Source organism: Oryctolagus cuniculus, chromosome 2 (genome assembly GCF_051225735.1).
Source record: "Oryctolagus cuniculus isolate XC-2025 breed Fujian yellow rabbit chromosome 2, ASM5122573v1, whole genome shotgun sequence".
Lineage (NCBI taxonomy): Eukaryota > Metazoa > Chordata > Mammalia > Lagomorpha > Leporidae > Oryctolagus > Oryctolagus cuniculus.
The window spans coordinates 164,002,017-164,021,927 of NC_142868.1; the positions used below are offsets into that span (position 1 = coordinate 164,002,017).

General features: G+C 37.2%; 1 protein-coding gene across 1 annotated transcript in view; it reads left to right on the forward strand.

Moving 5' to 3' along the window:
* LRPPRC (leucine rich pentatricopeptide repeat containing) overlaps window positions 1-19,911 on the forward strand; it is a 110,361-nt gene that overhangs the window by 44,610 nt on the left and 45,840 nt on the right. Inside the window, exons 15-23 of the mRNA XM_008254465.5 lie at window positions 8,090-8,117; window positions 10,730-10,787; window positions 11,710-11,816; window positions 12,032-12,109; window positions 12,468-12,512; window positions 12,880-12,993; window positions 13,981-14,111; window positions 14,800-14,885; window positions 16,299-16,506. Coding sequence (XP_008252687.3) covers window positions 8,090-8,117; window positions 10,730-10,787; window positions 11,710-11,816; window positions 12,032-12,109; window positions 12,468-12,512; window positions 12,880-12,993; window positions 13,981-14,111; window positions 14,800-14,885; window positions 16,299-16,506 — 855 coding nt within the window. The remainder of the gene's footprint in view (window positions 1-8,089; window positions 8,118-10,729; window positions 10,788-11,709; window positions 11,817-12,031; window positions 12,110-12,467; window positions 12,513-12,879; window positions 12,994-13,980; window positions 14,112-14,799; window positions 14,886-16,298; window positions 16,507-19,911) is intronic.

Below are 19,911 nucleotides of genomic sequence, written 5' to 3' on the forward strand. Positions count from 1 at the left end.
TGGTTCACCCTCCAGGCTGCTGCGGCCGGCGTACCATGCTGATCCGATGGCAGGAGCCAGGTGGTTCTCCTGGTCTCCCATGGGGTGCAGGGCCCAAGGACTTGGGTCATCCTCCACTGCACTCCCTGGCCACAGCAGAGAGCTGGCCTGGAAGAGGGGCAACCGGGACAGAATCCGGCGCCCTGACCAGGACTAGAACCCGGTGTGCCAGCGCCGCAAGGCGGAGGATTAGCCTAGTGAGCCATGGCGCCGGACCACCTTTGAAAGATTTAATAGTGTGGGTATACTGTAAGTTTTCAGTCACTACCCTATTAATAGACTGAAATTCGTTCTAATTTTTGCCATTATCAAAAAACCAAAAAAATTATACATATTAATCGTGCGTATGTGTATGTGTGTGTGTGTGTTTGGTTTCTCTCTTTTTAAAAAGATTTATGTGTTTATTTGAAAGGTAGTGTTAACAGATAGAGAGAGATCTTCCATTTGATGGTTTATTCCCCAAATGGCTGCAAAAGCCAGGGCTGAGCCAAGTCGAAACCAGGAGCCAGGAACTCTGTTCTGGTCTCCCACCTACATGAGTGACAGGTGCTCAAGTACTTGGACCATCCTCTGCTGCTTTCCCAGGTGCATTAGCTGAGAGCTGGATCCGGTACTCTAATACGGGATGCGGCATTGCAGGGGGCAGCTTGGCTCACTGCACCATGATGCTGAGCTAAAAGTTCTCTTTAGTTTTTAGTTTCACTGTAGGAAAATGATTGGGAAGTGTAAGGGAAAGAGCCTGGGGAGATACTGGAAGGAAGAGGAGAATGAGAACCTGGAGAATCTCAAAGCCAAGAAAGGAGGTTGTGGTCAGTGGTGCGAATGATAAAGACACAGGGGAGAGATGGGCATCTGTAGTGTTCTGAAGGCAGTGTCATGAGAGAGACCAGACTAGAAACTCAGGATCTTGGTGTTTTGGTGTGATTGAATTATTTGCCAGATAACAGTTTATTTGTTAATTCTTGTGTGACTTAAATCCTCTTTGGTCATTTCACTGTTAGCATCTGAAATGCATAAATTGCTCTGAGTTTTAAAATAGCCACATAAAATTTTTTAGATGTATTTAACAAAGGGCTTACTATCTAAGTGCGTTTGGTGTGTGGACATTTGCAGATCCTTCTTTGTTCTTGCTGTATTCTTAGTCAAAATGTTTCAACCAATCCCTTCCAAGAGCATGTTTAAACATTCAGTTTCTAAAAGTGTATCTTGTTTGTTAATTTTTCTCATTGTAGATAGAGAAAATTTTTAGGTTATGTGTATACTCAAGCATTTGTGATGTGGTGATTTCTTCTTTCTGTCCCACCCCGAAACTACTAAAATTTTAAAATGTAGTCAATAGAGTTGCAATTTAGGTATCATAGTCATCTTAGCAAACCTAAGGGAAATTTGGATATGTATTTTATTACTGAAGTACAACTTGTAATATAGTGTTATCTACCTGTATTAAAACTACCAAATATTAATAGGTCTTAAATAGCAAGCTAGTATTTCTGTAATTTGATAAGCTCAGGAAATGAGAATTGAACATCAATTAAATGTTAGGACTTTCTAGAGTTTTTTGTTTTATAACTTAAATTGTCTAAACCTGACAACTGTTAGAGTTTGCCAAAGCAGTACAGATCATGTAGATGTCATAAAGAAGGTACAGTGACAGGCATCTTGGTGATTCTGACCCACAATCTGGACTGGTTAGCAGTTTTTCATGTCTAGTTATTCCTTCAATTGGGTTCTCCCTCCACTTTCATCTGGGAAAGTCTCTGTTTTATTTCAAGTTAATTCTGTGTCTAATTCTTCCCTTTTTCTTGTTTACTCTTGTATTTTGGTTGAGGACATTCTTAAATAGCTTCTTGAGAAAAGCATGTGGAGGATAAATTTTTTACAAAATCTTTTATTATGTTTTATTTATTTTTAGAACAGTTAGTTAGAAAGAGACAGATGTCCACAACATCTGGGCCTACCTTGGCTATAGCCAGGAACTGGGAATGTAATCTCAGTCTCCCACGTGGCTGTTAGGAACCCAGCCGCTTGAGCCATCACCACTTATTCCCAGGGTCTGCATTAATGGGAAGCTGTGGTCAGGAGCCAGAGCTGTTACTCGTAGAATTTCCTCTGCATGTTTGTAGAATCTTCCCTTTATTTATTACTAGTGTTTTGACATTTGACAATAAAGCAACTTCTATGTAGCTTTATTTTGTTATTTCTAGAAATTTGTAGAATGTTTATTATTAGTGTTTTGGAAATTTCCAGAACCTCCAGGAATTTGGGAAGAATCTTTTCATTATCACTGCTGTTCTGACATGTCGCTATAAAGCAACCCTGTGAATGTGGTTTTGTTTGTGTCCATTTGCTGGGTGCTTAGTGAGTCCTTTTAACCTGACTGTTCGTATCTTTCAATCCTGGAAAGATTTATTTTTAAATTTTATTTTTAAAATACTGTCTTCCTGGAACTCTTGGACTGGTGCTTTCTTTTTCTATCCTTCTTCCCTTTTTTATTTTTCTTTGGGTTTGATTTGGTTTGTATGTTCTACTTTTGATGATATTTCTCAGCTTTATTTTTCACCTCTTCCATTGAGTTTTTCATTTCTTTGATCATTTTTTTTTTCTTTTTGTAATGCAATGTGGTACGGAGAAAAGGAGCAAGATCTTCTATCCACTGAGTTTGCTGCCCAAATGACCTCAGCAGCCAGGGTTGGACCAGACAGAAGCCAGGAGTGAAGAACTCCAACCTGATCTCCCACATGGGTGGCAGAGACCCAGGCACTTGGGCCTTCCCAAGTGCATTAATAGAAAGCTAGATTAAAAGGAGAGTATCCAGGACTCAACTGGCACTTCATTATGGGATGTCGGCATCCCAAGTAGCTGCTTAGCATGCTGCGCCACAGTGTACTGCCCCTGCTGTCACTTTTTTATTTCTGAATCTCTTTAGGATTCTGTAGATGTTCCTTTCATAAAATATATTAGTATTTCATAGGTATCAAATATTTATCTCAAGTTATTAATAACAGGTTTTTTGTTTTGTTTTGTTTTGTTTTTTGTTTTTGTTTTTGTTTTTTTACAGGCAGAGTGGAGAGTGAGAGAGAGAGACAGAGAGAAAGGTCTTCCTTTGCCGTTGGTTCACCCTCCAATGGCTGCCGCGGCCGGCGCGCTGCGGCCGGCGCACCGCGCTGATCCAATGCCAGGAGCCAGGAGCCAGGTGCTTTTCCTGGTCTCCCATGGGGTGCAGGGCCCAAGCACCTGGGCCATCCTCCACTGCACTCCCTGGCCACAGCAGAGGGCTGGCCTGGAAGAGGGGCAACCGGGACAGAATCCGGCGCCCCGACCGGGACTAGAACCCGGTGTGCCGGTGCCGCTAGGCGGAGGATTAGCCTAGTGAGCCGCGGCGCCGGCCAATAACAGTTTTTTTGAATGCTTTTTCACTCCATGCTTATTGTGTACATCCTCCCAGCTTTCATACCTTTTTGTTTTGTTTTTTTCTTTTTTTCCAAAATGTCTGGGAATCTATGCTTAAGAGTGTTAGCAATGTAAAAGTGATTGGAAGCTGCTCCAAGGGCATTTGTGGGGCTTGTATACTTGGAGCTTTACTCTGCGCCACCTGCAGATCTGCTGCAGCAGTGTCTCTGTGGCTTTCCTCTTAGGCTGGGTGTTCTTGCAGGATACTGCATGAGGGAGAGTGCTGAGAGCCCCTGTGGCATATGGTTACAGAATTCTCTCTTGTCCAGAGCTTCATTGTTTTATAGTCCAGAGAAGAGTCATTCAGGTTTCTTCTTCAATCCGAGGGACAACATCCCAACTGTGAAGGCGAGAGGATATCTACGGCCTACTTGTGTTAGCCTCCTTTCCTCTCCCTTGGTAAAGCAGATTCTGTTGTATAAATGGGTTTGGTCCCAGGTTTCCTTACTGATGTCTTGGGATTTGACATTCTCTTTACTGCTAAATCGGTTGCTACTTGTCTGTCTGCTTTTAACTTGTAGTGTTTATTCTCAGTTAGCTGCACTTCCATTCATTTTATGTGTTGTTGAAAAAAAATCCTTTGATTGAAGTGGGATATTGGGAAAGGAGCAAATTTAGATGCAAATTGTTAGTCTAGCATCCACAGTTAACTTAGAAAGCCCCTGGGTAAGTTTTAAAGCTAAGTACTTTGTACCTCAGTTTCTTCATCTTTATAATGGCTCTGATAATTGTGCTTAAAGCAAAGATATTGTGACCATTAAAGAAGTTAACAAAATAAAGTGCTTTAGGAGAGTGCTTAATGCATTTGTGAGTGCTCAGAAAATATTAGCTCTTATTAGTGTTTGCTAAGGGCTAGGAATGGTAGATAATACGTAATTCAAGAATAAACAGGAAATTTCTTTCCCCCACGTTGTTCTCCATTGGAGACCAGAAAGTAAGAATACTCTTTCTGTGCAAACCTGTCTTCATAATTATGAATGTTTCAAGGAAAAGGTACTCTGTTTCTGCCAAGATTGGAGAAGGGATGAATCTGGGCTGCTGTCCAGAGAAGGTGCTGAGATGAATCTTGAAGGATGAGTACAAATTTATGCAGGACAAAAGGTATTTCAGGCAGGGGCACCAAGGCTGAGAGAACAGTGCGTCTGGGGACCCAAGGTGGGTTGATAGTAACTCAGGAAACCACGACTTAATAGCAAGAATAGAGCCCAAATGGGAGCCTGGTTTTCTCATGAATGGTCTCATTCCCAATTCAGAGGTTTAGACCTTGAGTCGAGATGAGAATGACAGTTATTCAGCAGGGGCGGGGTGGGGACACAGGTAAGGGTTAATGGGGAACAGGCAACATTAAGAGATAATTAACATTTTGTGGAATCCTTTGGGGAGTTGCAAGTGGAGATATTTTACTTTGCCTTTCTAAGTCTCTTTCCTCTTCTATGAAACAAGGAATTTTAAATACACACATGCAAGGTTGTTTTATTTACTTATTTATTTTTTTAAGATTTATTTTATTTGGAAGGCAGAGTTACAGAGAGGCAGAGAGAGAGAAAATCTTCCATCTCCCCAGATGGCCAAAACGGCCAGAGCTGCACTGATCTGAAGCCAGGAGCTTCTTCCGGGTCTGCCACGTTCCACTTCGGCCATTGCAGGGTGAACCAATGGCAAAAGGAAGACCTTTCTCTCTGTCTCTGTCTCTGTCTCTCTCTCTCTCTCTCTCTCACTGTCCACTCTGCCTGTCCAAAAAAAAACAAAAGAGGCTGTACTAAAATCCTTGATTGATTTAGATGAAAAGTCTTGTAATAGGTGAGAGATTGTTTTACACTACAACCTAGAGATAAGATTTTTATATCAATTTATCATCCTTCTGATGTACCAAAGATTTTGTTTCCAAATTGCAGTAAGCAACATAGTTAACACATGACTCCATAAACATTTTTTTTCACACCTGTAGATCTTTTCTAAAACTTTTCCTTTTTTTTTTTTTTAAGACTAATTTATTTATTTGAAAGACAGAGTTAGAGAGAGGCAGATAGAAAGAGAAAGTGAGAGAGGTGTTCCACCTGCTGGTTCACTCCCCAAATGACCACAATTGCCAGAGCTGGGCCAATCCAAAGCCAGTGCTTCGGGGTGCAGGGTGCAGGGACCTGTGTGAACAATTTCTATACTTTTGTTACTTTGCAAATAGACATAAAGTGGGTGTTGTCTTTTGACTTTTTTCACTGCTCATATTGCACCTAAAATCCTTCAAAGTTTTTGCAGGTTATTAGTGGTTCATTCCGATTATGCGATTATGGTTTTTGTGTTTTTTGTTTGTTTGTTTGTTTGTTTGTTTTGACAGGCAGAGTGGACAGAGAGAAAGGTCTTCCTTTGCCGTTGGTTCACCCTCCAGTGGCCGCCGCGGCCGGCGCACCACGCTGATCCGATGGCAGGAGCCAGGTGCTTCTCCTGGTCTCCTATGGGGTGCAGGGCCCAAGCACTTGGGCCATCCTCCACTGCACTCCCGGGCCACAGCAGAGAGCTGGCCTGGAAGAGGGGCAACCGGGACTAGAACCCGGTGTGCCGGCGCCACAAGGCAGAGGATTAGCCTAGTGAGCCGCGGCACCGGCCCCGATTATGTTTTTTAACAATAAATGCTTTTTTATCAACTTGACTATATCTAAAGTTCGTACACATCAGACTGCTCAATCTCAAGTGTAAAAACACCTTGGACACATACATAATTTTACTGTGTGTTTATTGTAAACTTACCATTAAAACATATAAATTAAGACTTACCATTAAATCATATAAATTAGTCTTCTTAAAGTGAGGTTTGAATGAAGTATACATAGTGTATATATATATATATCAAGTATACAAAACTTAGAAATAATTTAAGACCAATATCCATTTGTTGTCCTGTTGTGTGGTTTTCCATTTAAGTAGTTGACATTTGAACCAGCTGTTTTTTGATTTCTTTGAAACAGTATCAGATTTACAGATTATAAGAATAGTACAGAGAACTCACATGTACCACATTCGCCAACTTCTAGCATTTTGCTGCTTTACCATTCATCCATGTACCTATCCCTCCATATACCTATCAATTAACACATACAAAACTATTTTGAATTATTTGAGCTTAGGTTGTGTGATTCATGCCCGTTTACCTTTTTTTTTTTTTTTTAAGATTATTTATTTATTATTTATTTGAGAGGCAGAGTTACAGACAGTGAGAGGGAGAGACAAAGGTCTTCCATCTGCTGGTTTACTCCCCAAATGGCTGCAATGGCCGGAGCTGCACTGATCTGGAGTCAGGAGCCAGGAGCTTCTTCTGGGTCTCCATGCGGGTGCAGGGGTCCCAGGACCTGGGCCATCTTCTACTGCTTTCCCAGGCCAAGGCAGAGACCTGGATGGGAAGAGGAACAGCTGGGACTAGAAGTGGCACCCATGCAGGCGGAGGATTATCCCACTGCACCACGGCACTGGCTCCTCTTTTTTTTTTTTTTTTTTTTTTAGGATTTATTTATTTATTTGAAAAGACAGAGTCAGAGAGAGAGAGAGAAAGAAAGGCAGAGACAGAGAAATCTTCCATCTGCTGGTTCAATCCCCAAATGGCTACAATGGCCAGAGCTGGGCCTGTTCTGAGCCAAGAGCTACTTCTGGGTCTCCCACATGGGTGCAGAGGTGCAAGCACTGGGCCATCACCCGCTGCTTTCCTGGGTGCATTACCAGGGAGATAGATTGGAAGTGGAGAAGCCGGGACTTCCATATGGGATGCTGGCACTGCAGGTGGCTGCTTTGCTTACTAAGCCACTATGCCAGCCCTGCCCTTTTACCCTTTAATGTGTCTGTAATGGGCATTTTCTTAGGCAACCACAGAACATTTAGCAGATTTGGGAAATTTAACATCACTGGCATATTTTGTAATATAGTTCATATTCTCATGTTCCACTTTCATCAGTATGTCCTTTTTGACATCCCTTTCTCCTGCCTTTCTATACTGAATCTTTTCAGGGGTGTGTTTTAGTTGGTTTTTCTTTTTAATCTTCTCTAATCTGGAATAGTTCCTCAGCATGTGTCTGTCAAGACATTACCATGTTTGGAAACTGCAGGTCAGTTACTTTCAGAATGTTCCTCGGAATGACTGCTCATGATGGGATGCAGGCTGTGCACCTGCACCTGGAATACTACATGAGCGATTGTCTGCCCAGGAAATTTATCCAAAGGCATTCACTGTCCTCAGCATCTCACTAGTGAAGTTTGATTTTGCTCAAAGTGTTCACTTCTCTGTTATGTAGTTACTGTTCTTCCTGTTACAAGGAATAAGCATTCTGTGGGCAGACACTTTGAGACCTTGCAGATCTCCTTCTCCATTTTACTTTGCCCATAAGATATAGGGGTGGTTCTTTGATATTTTTATGTAAACGGGTCTTGATTTTAAAGATTCAAAATGAATAAGGGTCAAACTTTCTAAGTTACCTTGTCCTGGTAATTCAACTTGCTTTTGCAAACACTTAAATGTATTTATTTCATATTTCATAAAATAACTGCAAATGCATTTTACCTTAAAATGTTATTTAAACCTTTGGGTTTATTTTCAATCCTTTGCTGCCCTCTACAGGTCTATGGATGTAAATCTTTGGGGCAAGGTAAGTACTCAATACTGCACACCGTATGGTGATATATAAAAAACCATTAAGAGCAAACTTTTAATAGCTTCACACATTTATGATGTACCATTTTAAGTTAATTGATTTAGAAATTTTAAACAGCATGAAATTTATGATGAAGGTAGTCCTTGAATCAGTCCTAAATTCCTTTTTTTTTTTTTAATAGTGATCACAGCTCTGATTTTTTTTCTTTACGATGTTATTTATTTGAGAGGTAGAATTACAGACAATAAGAAACAGAGAAATGGGTCTTCCATCCACTGGTTCGCTCCCCAAATGGCTACAATGGCTGAAGCTGGGCGAATCCAAAGCCAGGAACCAGGAGCTTTTTCCAGGTCTCCCACAAGGGTACAGGCGCCCAAGTGCTTGGGCCATCTTCTACTGCTTTCCCAGGCCATAAGCAGAGAGCTGGATTTGAAGAAAAGCAGCTGGGTATTGAACCAGCACCCATATGGGATGCTGGTGCCACAGGTGGAGGATTAACCTGCGCTGTCACAGTGCCAGCTCTTCAGTCCTAAATTCTGAGATTTTCAACTTTTCCAAAAAAATACTGTTTACATTAGTATAAAGCTATATGACCTTAAAGTTTGAATAATTTTCTTAATATGTGTACATATACTTGTGTATGTTATATTTGAATGAAATGCTGGCCAACTTTTTACTGCTACCTTTTAAAGAAGTAAACTGATTTTATGCCAGAATTATAGTAAATTTCAAGAATGATTTTTAATCTAATAAAGCCAGAATATATATTTTTTTAAAATACTTATTTATTTGAAAGGCAGAGTAACAGAGAGAAAGGGAGAGACACAGAGATGGAGATCTTCCATCTACTGATTCACTTCCCAAACGATCGTAAAGCTGGGACTGGGCCAGGCCAAAGCCAAGAACCCAGAATTCCTTTTGGGTCTCCCATGTGCATGGCAGAAACCCAAGTACTTGGGCCATCATCAGCTGTCTCCTAAAGGCAGCAGGAATCTGGATTGGAAATGTGGAGTGACAGGACTGAAACCAGGCACTTCATTATGGGATGCCGGCAGCCCAAGTGGCAGTTCAAACCGCTGCACCACAGCACCAACTCTGAGAGTGTATAGTATTAACTGCAATTTCCAATTTAAATACCTTTTGAAATCTAAATTTCACTCACTTCTTCTTGTATTGGTAGAACTGCCATTCAAACTATGTAGCCATTCTAATTTTGGTAGGGACAATATATATTTAGAAATAATTCTTCTTAGAGATTTTCATTGTTTGTTAAATGCATCTTTGTCTAAAATTTGTTATTAAATTTGACTCAGTTAAATCTAATGCATGGCTACAATTTATGATAGAATTTATTTTCCCTTGCATGCATTGGTTAAAAAACAGTTTGTAGGTATGGAGTATGAAAGTATTTTAAAAGGTTTGTGGAAAATGGAATTGAAAGGTAAATTTATTTTGGTACAAAAAAATTTTGAAATCCAGGCATATTTTTTTTGTAATACTATTTTCTATAAACTTTTGAAAGACCCCTTGTATTTGTTTTGCTCTTTTGAGAAAACCTTTCTACCTTAGCTACCCTTTGAGTTACCATAAAGTACAGCATGATTTTTCATAGTGGCGTATGATCACTGTTGCCTAATTTTCCCTAATAACAAACAAATAATAGAAGCAACTACAGTTTGAGTTGTCAGTTACAGTATATGCCAGGCACTAAGAGTAAAGAGACTAAATGATGGTGTACACATAAATTCAGAATTCCCAACCCATATCACTGTGGACAACTGCTATATGTTTCTGTTCTCATCAGCCTGAGGTTATATGGTCAGATACTGTGTTCAGAACTGTAGCTTAGGTAATCATTTTGACCGTGAACTACATATTTGAATTTTTTTTAAAGCTGGTGATAGAACTAATGTTGAAAAGTAAGAGTTATCTCTTAGGTTGCATGAAAATCCACAAAAACACACATTAGAACTTAGACTTCTTTTGTTTCAACACCACTAGAATGAATGGGGAAAAAAGTCACTGAATAGCTAAAAAAAGAAATTACTTATTTGTCCAGTATATTTTGCTTCATTATTTCTGTAAAAATTCATATAAAAGAAGGAAACTAGACCTAGGTTGTAGTCTTGTCTCCCAGCTGCAGCCCAGCCTAGCCCCAGCTGTTGCAGGCATTTGACAGAGTGAGCCAGTAGATAGGAATTCTGTGTCTCTACCTCTCAAATAAGTAAATAAATAAACTAACTTTTTTAGAAGGAGGAAACTGGTCCAGTTTGATGGGAAATAATAGTTTGATAATTCCTGTAACCTATTTATGACAACCCTTTTCAAGTCATATGTAAAGAAGTCAGTTTAGAGCTTCCTTTGTGGCATTTCATGGAACATTGCTGTTTTCCTTCGCCATGGGTTTATTTTTGTTTTTTATCTGACAAACCTATTATTTAAAAACAAAACCACCTCCTGGATGGGTGTGGGAGGTATTGAATTCCTGTGGTATAGAATAATACCTTACTGGGGAGAGGCTTTATCATTCCAAGAATTCAGTTTCAGGTTGTGTTTGTTCTTGTTTGCATCTCTCACTGCCCTGTGTGGCTTCTCTGTCTTCCCAGATAACGGAATTGTTGTACAAGGATGGACGGTATTGCCAGGAGCCTCCAGGACCCACCGGTAGTGTTTCCATTTCGCTGATTGTAACTTATCCACAAATCCATTCTCCAGAGTAATGATGGGTTAGGAGGATTTACAGCAGTAAACACTTTATTTTTGAAAGTGAAATTTGAAAACATTTGGTTATAAATGTCTGTACAGAGAACCACAAGGTTTTGTAATCTATGAAGTGTTTGGTTTTATTCATATGAAGCAGGATAAAGGTCTTGTGGATTTCTCCCACATAAATATAATTTATTACCCAAAATACATTATTTTGGTACTTCATGATTTTCATTTTCTGTATAACGAAGCTTAGAATATATAGTTTTCTGTAAGTAGGTGCCCATTTTGAAAGTTCAGATTTTCTATCCTAGGTATTAACCCGTGGCTCTACACGTTTTATGCTTGAATGCATAGGAAAATTACTGTTGTTAGAAAACATCTTTGTTAATCTTCATTTTTCATTGGCTAATAGGCAGCTCTCCACAGGATTACTGTATCTGCCTATTAAAATTATTTAACTTTGTAATAATCTTTTCTAATGTTACGTGTTTTCCCAAATACTGTACACTCAAAACTAGTATAGAAATGTGTAAAGGTGTTCATTTATTCTCATGGCTTGTGATTTGGACAGGAGAGGGGTAAGGCCTTTGGCAGGACCACTTCTGTCACAGAGTGGTGGAAAAAAATAGATGAAGTAAGATTCAGTACTGAAAAGCTGTCACTCGGTCTGAAAATAATTAATATTCCTTTCACTCACCAGTTAGATATGTGCTCCCACACCACATAATCTCTATGCCTCAGTGATCATTGTTGCCATTTCAGAGCCTCTCATCAGGGTGACATCTCACACCAAAATGATTTCTTATAAATTAATCTTGATAACATGACAGTCTCGGTAATTTTAGTGGAATGCTTTCTCTTGTTTTTTTTTCCACAGAAGCTGTTGGCTATTTTCTTTATAACTTGATTGACAGCATGAGTGACTCAGAGGTACAGGCCAAGGAGGAGCTTTTGAGACAATACTTCCATCAGCTGAAGGAGATGGTACCATTTCATTTTTTGCTATATAATGCCTGTCCTGCCTGACATGTATCTATTAGATTTGAAATTGCTGCTTTTAAGTACAACCAGACCACTTCTCAATGACATGCAAGTGTTGGAGTTTTAAAATTATGTCTGAGATAATTTCTGTTAGACAAATTTCGGTTTAGTTGTCTAAAACTTTGGGTTGTTTTTCCCTCCTCCTTCTCTTCACACAGAATGTTAAAATTCCTGACAATATATACAGAGGCATCCGAAACCTCCTGGATAGCTACCATGTTCCTGAATTGATTAAGGTGTGTGGGAAACAGCATTTATATATACATACATACATGCATACACATTTACATATACATATATATTGATTAATTTACCTATAAAAGCATGTTAAAGTTATATTTAAATACAAAGCTTCAGCCAAAAAAAGTTTTATTTTATTGACAACCATGAGAATATTGATTGTTGATAAATACTGTTTATATATTGAAGTATACTCTTAAAGCATAGAATGGTTAATAAAGGAACAACAGAATTTCTGTAGAAAGGCAGAAAATTAGTAAAATGTGGTGGAAGTTCCAAATTGCTTTTTACACTTGCTATTATATTTTCAATGTTTCTTTTCTAATTCTGTGCTAATTTAAATCTCAATTTTAGGATGTTAATCTGTTGGTTGAAAGAGAGAAGATAGACTCTCAAAAAGTAAGTAGGTTTTTTGAATGGATTCAACATGCTGTAACAAACACATTTGGTGAGAATTTTAGATTATGTCCTAATAAACAAAGTGATTGCTAACATTTTATCATCTTGAGTTCGTCTACAAAGTTAGTAAAACCTATTCCTCATCTCAAAAAAAAAAAAAAAAAAACCCACATCTGAGAAATTTACATATAATCTTAAGAGATTCATTAACTCCTGGAGTCCATACTTCGATGTCCAGATTAATATCCCTGATAGCATTTATGACATTTAGAAAAGTAAAGAGGAATGTCAATTTAAAGGGGACTATGGCAACATCTGAATTTTCTTTATATAGCAAATATTCTTTCTTTTCTGCCTGTTTCTGTAGACTTTCCAGCCTGCATCATCTGATTTAGAATCTACACTTGAAAAACTGAAAGCCCAAAATCAACCTATAGGAGATGTCCTAAAGCAGCTCATATTAGTTCTTTGTTCAAAAGAGGTAACGCTTGTTTTAATATTTCAAGTAGACTTTAAGGTTAAAAAAAATTCTTTATAGATAACTAGATGCAAAGCTAAATGTAATTTATAGTTCTTACAGTTTATTACTATATATCATGCTTATAAAGAATGCAATTAAATGAAAAGTTAACTAATTTCAGCTACACCTTGAATGGCATGTTTTCGGGTTACTGTAGTTTGTTTACAATAATCTGCAAAGTGAATGATAGTAACAGCCGTGATAGGTTTATCATACATGCCAAATGTCCTTTCAAGCCATGGCTCCGGTCTCTTCTATCTAGATTGTCAAGCAACTGATACATGCAGTAGTCATTTGCAAGTCAAATATTACGAGGTTGTTAATGCAGGGATTGAAATTCCATTTTCCTGCTGGAAGAAAGCGCTTTCTGAGATAAAGGGTCTCTTGCCTTTTTACAGCAGGCATCCAGCTGTACTTTGTGAGCATTTTAGTGTGTTTGCAATTTGTGGGCTATCACAAGACTTTTTTTCAGTCTCTATTCAGTGTGATTTGGTCATAAGCCTTTGGTTTTAGGGAAAAAAAAATCATAACTAACTAAGATCGTAACAGTTCTATTAAATTCTGAAATATTTCTTCACATTACTTTGGTACAAGACTAGACTAAAGAACTTTTCAGTGATATATATTTCTACATGTGGAAATTGAGAAATTTTTAATCTGAAAGTCCTAAAAATAACATAATAAACAAAGCTAAACATCAAATTTGGTATAAATAGTGGCCTATTTTATATCATAGATAATAAATCTTTTAAACCATACAAAAATACCTGTCTTGCTTGCATTTTAAAGGGTGAATAAAAATACTGAGAGACAGGGTAAAGGTGATATATTGTTACCATTTATTTTTAAATTACTATTAACTTTTTCTAAGCTGTAAATGTTGAAACTACAGATGTGACATTTTTACCTTTGTGTTAATTTTTTCTTTTCTTTTATCCTTTATTTTAGAATATGCAAAAAGCTCTTGAATTGAAAGCAAAATATGAATCAGACATGGTTCTTGGTGGCTATGCAGCTTTAATAAATTTGTGCTGTCGACATGATAATGCAGAGGATGCATTGAACTTGAAACAGGAATTGTGAGTACCCTGACCCTGAAAGAAGTCATCAGCATGTATGCTGATATGCAGTCCCTGATGGTTCGCCTACATTGAGTATTGCTGTCTTATATGATGTTTCAAAATACTTTTGTTGTCAGTGTTTCTGAGATTTCATAATAAAAGGCTCTTTGATTAATTGTGGCTCATTTTCAGCCAAGTATCTTCGAGTATAAGGTATCTTCTTATTAAAGCCAAAGGTTTTTTTCCCCCGAAATTCGCTTTATACAATTGTGTATTACAACGGTGGTGATGGTAACTTTTTATAAGGCTTCGTGTCATTTTCCTTTCAGTATTATAAACAAAATTCTGTCCATTTCTCAGATATCTTTGGCTCCCTACCCTGGTAGATTTCTCAAATAAAAATGTGTCTTTTCAGAAGTTTCGGCATTCATGATGAAGGTTAGAATCATTTAAAGTACTGGAAAGCCCAAGAGTTCTTCATTGCAGATGGGGTGATACAATCTGTGTGTAGATTTAGATTTTTACCTCTCTAGTCACTTCAGTTATGTATGAATTTGTGTGGCTTCAAAAATAAAACTGAGGTATAGGGGACAATGTTAATAACACTAAGACCTTCTGATGAGCTTTTGTTAAGTGTTAAAATGGATATAAAATGAATATTGCAGTCCTTTTGTAGTTATTCAACTTATAAATGTTTTAATTTTAGTGACCGTTTAGATTCATCTGCCGTCCTTGATACCAACAAGTACGTAGGCCTTGTAAGAGTATTGGGAAAACATGGCAAGCTCCAAGGTAAGCACATAAAGGAAATAGGTGATGCAAGGATCTTGCCACTGGAATAACATGTGAATTGATATTAATGGTGTATCATGTCATGCAAAGTGCTTGAACACTTTGCATGCAAATTTGCATGTGAATCCAACCAAAGCTGCATGGACAGTGTAGGCCATTAGTTTTAATGGATTGGCAAGCTTGTCATTTACATTTGCACAGCTCAGTGCTTTTTGCATTTCTGCAGCTAGTTTTTATTAGCATTGCTGTTTGAATTGAGTTTGAAGATCATGACTTATGGCACAATTTGCTTTTATGCCTGTACTAATGGCTTTATTTTTGCTTAAGAAGATCTGAAGGCTGAACATAAAACCTATAAACAGAATCTCATATTTAAGAATCTGAATTTTGCAGTGGTCTTTCTCTTTTAATAACATTAACAAAATAAAGTGCCTTAATTAAATTTTTTATTTAGGAGGTCTTGGGAAAGGCATTATATAAAAGCTGATTATATAGCTGATTTGCATACACTAATTGTCTCATTTTTGAGATAATGTTAAACCTAATATAACTAATTACACTTGATAATACATTCTTAATATTTGCTTATTTCCTGACTTTGTGCTTTGGCTTTATTTTGAAACTTTTAACCTTCATTTATATTTCAAAAAGACCATCTGTCTTAATTTTATAATATTATAGGGATAAATGTATGGGGAAAGTATTTTATTTGAACATTAACGTTTTCCTAGGAATCCTTTTCTAACACAGAAATCTCTTATAAAGATTAGCATGCTTTTTAAAAATCACTTTTTCTAAAGTGGTCAAAACATTTTGTCTGTAATAATGAAGAACATCATTATAAAAATGCACTTATTCCATATCCTAAAATGTTTGTTTCTGCCTTCCTAATGAAGCTTAATGAATCTAATGTATTAGCATGCAGTCTTTTGGAAAGCTTTCATTGGCTCTGCTTGGCTAATTAGTATCGACATAGCAAACAGGCCCTATCGGTATCAGACCATTAGTCTGGCTGTATATACAGTGTAAACACATCTTTATTATCTGGCCTCCTGACAAGCCATCTGCTGAAGAAACAATGGTGTGATTTAGCAGATGTTAGCTCTGCACGATAAAAGCATCCATTTAGGAGGATCTCACAGCTATAGGGCAGACCGTACAGGGTTATGTGGTGCAGAGTGGGCACACAGTCCCTATCTGTAATTTGTAGTCAAAGTTGCAGGGAAATGATAAAACCATGCTATTGTGGATTTATAATTGTAGTCTCGTTTAGAAATGCAAGTAGTAATTAACTTGAAATCGGCATTATACACTAGAATTTACATTCCTGCTGGGCTTGAAATGCTGTTTTAATAGCAGTTTGTTTTCCCCACATGAAATTACCTAAGGGTCTTTTGTGTTACTTCATTGTAGATGCTATTAACATTCTAAAGGAGATGAAAGAGAAGGATGTTCTTATCAAAGATGCAACAGTCTTGTCCTTTTTCCACATCCTAAATGGTGCAGCTCTAAGAGGTGAAATTGAAACAGTAAAACAGTTGCATGAAGCCATCGTGACTCTAGGGTTAGCAAAACCATCCACCAACATCAGTTCCCCATTGGTCACTGTATACTTGGAAAAGTAAGTTGACTGAATTTTAAAATTTTAATGTTGGCATTGAAAGTATGAGTCTAATCATTTGGGAATTGTACTTTGTGATGACTCTAGTGACAGGGAAGCCTTGGATTTCATTTGCCACAGAATAAGAAAATAACATGGACTAGGTTACCTTTAAAGTCCTCTGGTTTTCTTAATGGAATGGTCTCTGGTGATTTTTTTGTAGGAGCATGCGATATTGCACAAAATTGAATTCAGTTTTTCCCAGTTTTGAACCTGAGTATTGATTATTACAATAACAAAGATCCAATAGGTCTTTTGATTATGCATCTTGACTATTGTACAGGTGATAAATATAGAAACATCTTTTCACTGGTCCCTTTTCTATGTGGTATTTTAATGATGTCTACAAATAGGATCATTCTAATTTTAATAAATGCTGTAGAAGCTGTCTCTGTCTTAGGAAAAGATGAATTTTGTTGATAGGGCCAAATTTACTAAACTTGAAAGTTTTTCCATTGAAGTTCCTTCCCACTGTAAGATATCATTTATAATGCAAATCCTACAATCTGATCTTTTATAATGAATGAAGCGTTTAATAAGATGACTGATCACTCTATTTTAATCTTTTCCTTTTGTAATTTTTGTGTTTTCTCTTTTCCTTTTCTAGTTTCCTAGATCTTACCTCCCTGTCATCTTTTCCATGGCTTAATGGCCTTTGTAGTCTACTTATATTTTAAAGGTTCTCATAGTGTCTCCAAATTTCTGTGCTTTTTCTTTATTTATTAGGGGTTATGTTGAATATAGTGAATAATTTAATGTTGGGTTTAAAGTGTAGAGTAAAACACATATCTTTTAACTAGCTCTGTTAGGAAATGTGTGTATACAAATATGAACACATAAACATGCACACATGAAATTATTCTTTTGCCATCCAATCAGAAGCAGTTTTCAGGTTACATGATTGGCCAAATCTGAACCTCCACAATCTCAGCATTACACTCCTTTTAAAGAAATAGCGATTCAGACAATTACTGAGTTATTGAGTTCTCATATTCACAGCCAACTTTATATAGAAATCCTATAATTAATATGCTTCCTACTAGAATTTTTTGATTGTTTAAAAGACCCATCTCTGCAAATTGCATGTGGAACTCTGCATAGGGATTTGAAAGAAATGGGCCCAGTGCCCAGAAGAATTAGGCCCTCCTACACTACTGGGCAAAAGTAAAATAATTTACAATGAAAATGAGGCCATGGTGGAAAAGTCTTGTGCGAATAGAAATACTTTGAAGGCAGAGAAGACGTGAAAGTTTTCCAGAAGAGGTCTGCAGATGGGGCTGATGAACTAAGGAGAGCTTAGCCAAGGAAAAATGGAAACCGTATGGAATTCAGAGGGTGACCTGGAGCTGGCTCTGCTTCTGAGTACTCAGTAGTCAGATCTTTGTATGCCTCGGGCAAATGTGGCTGTCCCTGATCTAAATTAATGTCTTTTCCTGGACAGTGTCTTACTGCTTTCAGATACTTAAAAGAATTATTTCCTTCTATTCTATTTGTTTAGAGTTTTTGTTGTTGATTTTTGGGAGGTTTTTGTTTTTTTGTTTGCTACCTTTGCACTACAGAGGCAGTCTCCATGACAAGGGCTTTCAGTTTCATCTATCATAATAACCATGACAAAACGAAGATTAAGGAAATTTCATACTTATAAAATTGCAAGGAACAGTAGAGTAAAACATTGACTTTGAAACTTTTTTAAATTGCATCTTCTCCCATCTGATGGAAGAGAGCTAATTAATTCAGATTCATGACAAGTACTAGGATTAACTCTAGCCTGCCAAAAAATCCACATGTATTTGATTTGATTAAGTACTTTTAATCTCTGGTAATATCATATAATTGACCTCAGCAGGTATGAACCCAACTGGGAATTGAGCTGTGTGTCAAACTTGGGATCTAAGTTACAAAAAACATTACAGAACATCCTACATCTTCATTCTTTCATTCAAAGGCTAGCGTCTCTTTTGGCATATCACCGTGAAAGACTCTAGAAAGCAGGTCTCACTTTCATATTGTACTTCTTAAGCAGACCTGTGAGATTGATTTTGTTAGGAAGGTAGTCTAAGATTTAGTAGATCTTAATTTTGAACAACTTTTCTAGCATTGGATGAAACACAGGAGAAATTAATATTATGTCAGTTTGTGTTAGTGTAGAAAAGCTTTGTTGCGTTTGGAAATAATGCAGTTTCTTTCTTACTTGTTTGCCAAGGAAAGTGTAAAACAGTAACAGGTTTTCAAATTTTAGGAGTAAACTAAACTGCATCTGTTTTATCAAAAAGATAACTCCTGCACTGAACTGAAAAGAAATAGGCAGAGTTAGTTTTCCTGTTTCATTTACATTCCATTACAATTTGTTAGCTGCATATCTACACATACTCTGACTGCATGTTATTTTAAACATTTTCTTTTGCAACCATTTTGAAATTTATTTCTCTTACTGAGACTATGCCCAATTTGAGAAGATGACAGCAATCCTTCATATTAGGCAAGAAAGAAATGTTTTTAAATAGGTTAAAAGAGCTTTTGATTAGTCTTCATGTGTGGTAAAGAAAATGAAATTAATAAAACCTAGGCCATTATATTTAAATGCATAAAAATTTGTATAATGCTGTTTTAGATTCCCTTGATTTGTAGCTGATCCATTTTGGTCTCATTGAATGTGAAAAATATCTGTAGCTGTTTAACTGGATTATATTAGAGCAAATGATCAAAGCAGCTTTAATTTCTGTTTTCCTTTAAGGATTTGTGTGTACGTATGCTAATTTGTGCTATAATCTGTATATGCACATAATGCATTTCATTTAAGTGCATCATGGACTTTGTATATGTGTATATAATCCTCCCAGAACTCTTGCTAAGTTAATCTGGAGTTCTTCATAAAGGTTTCTCTAAGATGAACCTGTGGCAGTATAAGTTTTGAAACTCACTGTATTACTTTAATATGTTACATAAATGTTTTTTAAATGGTAGTTATGCTGTCATACACACTCCCCTCAATTTTAGCATCTTCATTTGTACTGGATACTTTTATTATTTATGGGAATGCTTGCCTTCTAGAGTAAAACTCTTTATATGCTGAAAGGAAATTAAGGAGGTTTGGCTCTTTTACTCCATTATTGCAATTAAGAATTTAGCATCATCAGTGCCAAAGGACAAAAAAAGTGGTTCATTTGCCCTAGGGGGACAGGACAGTGATAAGATGATTTTTCGTCAAGGATCATTGGGTCGTAATTAAGTTACATTCATGGCTATTGCTTTTTGAAGGATGATTGGTAAATGACAGGCTTCATGTGCTTAGTACGGACAGTGTGCAGTAGGGTTTTTTTCTCCCTCTGTCAGAAAATCCTGTTGAGCCTGATAATGTAAATGTGG